This window comes from Brachyistius frenatus, unplaced genomic scaffold, assembly GCF_029030835.1.
Source record: "Brachyistius frenatus isolate BFR_SWC_R1_liver_20210118 unplaced genomic scaffold, ASM2903083v1 Contig_484, whole genome shotgun sequence".
Taxonomy (NCBI): Eukaryota; Metazoa; Chordata; class Actinopteri; family Embiotocidae; genus Brachyistius; species Brachyistius frenatus.
This window is the reverse complement of record NW_027211083.1, coordinates 5,001-10,000: the sequence shown is the minus strand read 5'-3', so window position 1 is coordinate 10,000 and position 5,000 is coordinate 5,001. Positions and strand designations below refer to the sequence as shown.

Genomic DNA, 5,000 nt, shown 5'->3' with positions numbered 1-5,000 from the left:
CATCGTTGACCTCTGACCTGCAGGACTGGATCAGGTTCTGTCACCGTGACGATGAAGCCCGGCGCGTCCGGACGGAAACACGACGTCGGTGAACGTCCTCTGAAACGATGTTTGCACCTCCTGATCCGACCGAATGTTGAGCGTCAGACGTTTTCTTACTTTAAAGTCCAAATCAGTTGTGATGTTTCGTTCTCCGAGAAGGGAGCGAGTCGTGGATGATTGGAAGTGGCTCCGCCCCCTCAGTTGTAGGCGTAACCGGGAAGCGGCAGCTGCTGACCCTCCTTGGCCTCGAAGAAGGTGTAGGACAGCGTGATGGTGTCCACCCGCGCCATCCGGGGGTCCTCGTCGAACTCCGGGTCGATGTAGAAGAAGACGGGCATGTCCACCTCCTCGTGGGGGTTCAGACGCTGCTCCTCGAAGCAGAAACACTGCAGACAGACCAGATGTTAAACAGCTGGAGGGACAGATGTTCTGTTCCTGAACGCAGCACCGTGATGCACACGGAGGACCAACAACCTTCATGAGGACGTATTCAGAGTCGTCTCTTCATCAACATCATCACTGAGTTCACCACCTTAACGTGACTGCTGGTATGTGAATGTTAGTGATGTCACAGCCGGGTGTTCCTGAGCCCATGCAGTGATTTCCACCACAGTATCGTGGCTGTTTTTAAAGCAGTTCCAACATTGATGTAACATGTTGTCATGTTGGAGAAGCCTGTTGCCATGGCGACACAGTTCAAAAGCGGCAGCAACAGCCAGGAAACTGAAACAAAGTGACAAAGAGGGAAGAAGAAGTGCTCACAGACTAAATACAGCAGGGAGGGAAGGACAACGAGGGACAGGTGAAACTAATCAGGGGGCGGGGCCAACAATCATACAAAGGACAGGAAGTGAAACAAAGACAGACACGAGAGGTGAGTTATTTTAAAAAAGGAAGCACGAAACGGCAGAAAAGAAGTCGGAACCAGAACAGAACCTCAGAAGGTCCCGGTGGAACTCGGTGTTGACAGTCGGACTCTGGGGGACCAATTCACGGTGACACAAAGAAAACCCACCTGGTGTCTCCTGACGTGATGCACCTTCTTCGGTGTTGGACGGTGAAGCTCCGCCCCTCTTGAAATGTGAATTTCACTCAGAACACCCGACTTTCTGTGGTGGAAATCACTGCGTGGGCTCAGGAACACTTGGTTGTAATTTTACTGCTATTTTATTGCTTTTCTATTATTCTATTATTATCTTATAGCTTCTGTATGCTGCTGTAGTGAAAAAAATTCCCCTTGGGGATGAATAAAGTAACTACCTCACCTCACCTAAGAAGGCGTATTAAAGATTTCTTTCCCTAAAATCTGCTGTTTCTCTGCTCCAGTTTCAGGTTTCCATGGTGACATCACAGATGTTCACGTACCAGCGGTCACGTTAACGTCCAGAGATTCTCCTACAAACAACGTCACCGATTGATTATTGAGCTGAAAGTCCACCTGGATCTTGTTGAAATATTGTCCGGCTTCGAAGGGGACAACGTTGTAGGTGGAGATGCCGATGATGGGTTTATCCGTCGGGTTCTTGGCTCGGTAGAAGGCCAGCGCCGTCTCACCCGGAACCACCTGGACGTTAAGAGATCAACTGTGTTTTTAACGTCCTTTATCACCATGGCGACGCGTGAATTCAGACCGTCGTGTTTTCGGAGGAAGACGAGAGGACGCGAACACTCACGAAGATCTCGGTCTGCTGCGGTCTGAAGTTCCACTGGATGCTGGCGTGAGTGTCGGCGTTGAACGTCACCTTGATGACACGTTCCTTCACCGCCGTCATCGTCTCCACCTGGTCGGCGTCGTGTCCGGACACCGCCGTGCCGCCGAGCCCCGACGCCTGACAGACACACGGAGCGGTCACACGCCGAGCAGGAAGGTGGTGTGTGTGGTGTGGTGTGTGGTGTGTGTGTGTGTGTGTGTGTGTGTGTGTGGTGTGTGTGTGTGTGTGTGTGTGTGTGTGTGTGTGTGTGTGTGTGTGTGTGTGTGTGTGTGTGTGTGTGTGTGTGTGTGTGTGTGTGTGTGTGTGGTGTGTGTGTGTGTGTGTGTGTGTGTGTGTGTGTGTGTGTGTGTGTGTGTGTGTGTGTGTGTGTGTGTGTGTGTGTGTGTGTGTGTGTGTGTGTGTGTGTGTGTGTGTGTGTGTGTGTGTGTGTGTGTGTGTGTGTGTGTGTGTGTGTGTGTGTGTGGTGTGTGTGTGTGTGTGTGTGTGTGTGTGTGTGTGTGTGTGTGTGTGTGTGTGTGTGTGTGTGTGTGTGTGTGTGGTGTGTGTGTGTGTGTGTGTGTGTGGTGTGTGTGTGTGTGTGTGTGTGTGGTGTGTGTGTGTGTGTGTGTGTGTGTGTGTGTGTGTGTGTGTGTGTGTGTGTGTGTGTGGTGTGTGTGTGTGTGTGTGTGTGTGGTGTGTGGGTGTGGGTGTGTGTGTGTGTGTGTGTGTGTGTGTGTGTGTGTGTGTGTGTGTGGTGTGGGTGTGTGTGTGTGTGTGTGTGTGTGTGTGTGTGTGTGTGTGTGTGTGTGTGTGTGTTCACCTGACAGTAGAGGCGATAGAGCGGCACCGCTGCGTAGGACAGGCCGATCATGCCGACTCCGGCGGCGGTGATGTAGGTCAGCACCGTCTTGTTGCGGCTCCTCCACTCCTTCTGGCGGCTCCTCCACTCCTCCTGGTGGCTCCGGGTCCGGCGGGTCCGGATCTGAAGATGGAGACCAGGAGGGAGCCGCCGCCGCAGGAAGCGCTCGAACTGAGCCTGCGGTGTCCTCGGAGCTCCGCAGCGTGTCAGCAGCAGAGACGCCTGCAGGGGGCAGCAGAGGGACGGACGCAGCAGCATGGCGGCAGGTGTGGGCGGTCTCACCTGAGAAGAAGAAACTCACCTGGATGGTGACGAACATGTCACACGGTTAATCATCAACAGACCCTTTATTTCCCAGTTTTACCCAACATGACTCTAAAGCAGCAGGTCTCTGGGATGGAGAAACGAATCACCGAAACTCCATCTGAAAAAGTTACAATTTAAAGACAATCTTCACGAACAAGTTATTTACGTGATGAAAACTCACGAGACATATTGATCATATGTATAAAAGCAGCTGTTGAATTCGGCATGTAGCCCACTCTGGAAGAAACGATGGTTTAAATCAAACAGCTGCAAATGTGAGTTAACTTCCAACAGCGCGCAGAGAGCCACGTGTTCTCAGTCAGCTGGCAGTCAGCTGGCAGTCAGCTGGCTGAACGAAACCAACTCTCAATTCAACACGTTTTAAAGGATGTTAGTTCGCTGTTAGAGCGGATATCACGGTGAAGTTTAGTTTCACCGATCTTCATTAAAACAAAAGAAAAGGTGTAAATTTAAGACTCCGGAGCCACCGGCGGATGCTAACGTTAGCTTAGCTCGCCCGCTAACGGAAGACAACGTCGACTACAAATAAAATCATGACGTTAATCATGAATTCGGTTTAATCACGATTGTTGAATGATGTTTTAAAAGGTGGTGAAACCTTCAGAGCAGCTCTGCTGTCATTCACCGCCGCTCCGGGACACCTGACGCAACATGGTACTGCTTCTTCGTTGGTTTTACTGGCGGACTACAAACACACGTTCGAGGGGAGACCGCCACCTGCTGGACGGGGGCGGTGCAGCGTCCTGACTTCATGTAAAAGTAAGGATATTAAACCTGTTTCCTTTAAATATTTAAATATTTATGGAGCTCCTTTTCATACCAATCAGATTCGTGTAGATTTCCAGCTGGATTATGAAGTATTTCCTGTTTACTTGCTTTAATATTAACACCATCAACATGTAAAAACTGCAGACCAGTTCCTGTTTTGCCATGTTAACCAATAAAGTTTGATCTTATTGGATCATTTTGTCTTATTGTGTCTCTTTTGTGGTTGTTTTGACCTTTGACCTTTGGCCTGTTCCTTTCCTATTATTACTCTTATTAAATGGGTGTGTACTTTATGTATTATTTTCTTTTACCAACTTTTAATTGTTTATGATTTTATTATAAATGTAGTATTATATATCGTATTGTTTACAGAAGTGTCACATTCACAAAAGCCAAAAACATGTAATAATGATGACTCATTATGAGTCTCAGTGGAGTATCAGCTGCCTCATAATATACATTAACTATATTTATATTTCACAAAAGGATGTCAGTGTATACCAAACACCAGCTGAGGAGTAGAACAAGAGGTTCAATTAAATCATATTCAGGGTTTGCTTAACTTTTCTTCTACATTTATTTTGGAGTGAGAGTTCATCTTTTAATTTGTTCCACGCTGGAGAGGATTTGAGCAAATCCACATTTCTGTGTACAATATGTTTGGCTGTGCTGATTATGTTGTTCACAAGACATTCAATGTGTTTGTCCTTCAAAGTTAATCCTCATTCAAAGTAGAAGAAATCGACATTTATATTTTAACATAATGATGCAGGTGTTTCCGTATTCACGCTGATTGAAACCAGCCGGTCTGCAGCTCGTCGTGAGGAACGGGACCGGCAGGACTACGGTGGCCGCGCGGGTCCGCCGCGCTCCGCCGCGGCCGGTTGTAATGCTGCAGTCATGGAGGGGGTCACCGTCGGCCAGGTGTTCGACGCGGAATGCATCCTCAGCAAACGGCCGAGGAAGGTAAGAACCGCCGGTTCCGGTCCGGGGGCGGGTGCTGCCGGGCGGCCCGGCTGAGTGAGCGGTTCCGTGACGTGTTCTGTCGTCCGCAGGGAAAGTTCGAGTATCTGGTGAAGTGGAGGGGCTGGTCGTCCAAGTAAGTAGCTAGCTAGCCGCCGTGCTAGCCTCCGAAAATGGCCCCAAACAATGCCGTGCTGCGGCCCGGCGGGGGTCCGAGGACCGGGCTTCACCCCCCGAACCTCCCGAACCCACCGGTACCCCTCAAACTGCCGCATTTCTGCTCTTATTTGTCCGCTTTTCTCTGCGCCCGAGCAGCGGATGCTAGTTCAGCGGTATCCGACCAGAACCAG

General features: G+C 49.8%; 2 protein-coding genes across 3 annotated transcripts in view; one reads left to right on the top strand and one right to left on the bottom strand.

Annotated features, from left to right (window-relative positions):
- Nucleotides 1-3,061, bottom strand: part of cox11 (cytochrome c oxidase assembly homolog 11 (yeast)) — a 3,737-nt gene extending 676 nt beyond the window's left edge. The window contains exons 1-5 of one of the 2 annotated variants that reach the window (XM_069687736.1): nt 2,894-3,061; nt 2,554-2,814; nt 1,716-1,871; nt 1,481-1,606; nt 1-428 (exon numbers count right to left, since the gene is read on the bottom strand). The exon at nt 1-428 is cut by the window's left edge and continues 676 nt beyond it. In XM_069687736.1, the coding sequence (XP_069543837.1) occupies nt 240-428; nt 1,481-1,606; nt 1,716-1,871; nt 2,554-2,814; nt 2,894-2,911 (750 nt within the window). In that variant the 5' untranslated portion in view covers nt 2,912-3,061 and the 3' untranslated portion in view covers nt 1-239. The other variant, XM_069687734.1, reaches the window with a different exon arrangement.
- A 1,461-nt stretch (nt 3,062-4,522) lies between these two features.
- Nucleotides 4,523-5,000, top strand: part of LOC138614352 (chromobox protein homolog 2-like) — a gene marked incomplete at its 3' end in the record, with an annotated part of 5,472 nt that continues 4,994 nt past the window's right edge. Inside the window, 2 exon segments of the mRNA XM_069687745.1 lie at nt 4,523-4,653; nt 4,743-4,786. Of these exon segments, the coding sequence (XP_069543846.1) occupies nt 4,588-4,653; nt 4,743-4,786 (110 nt within the window).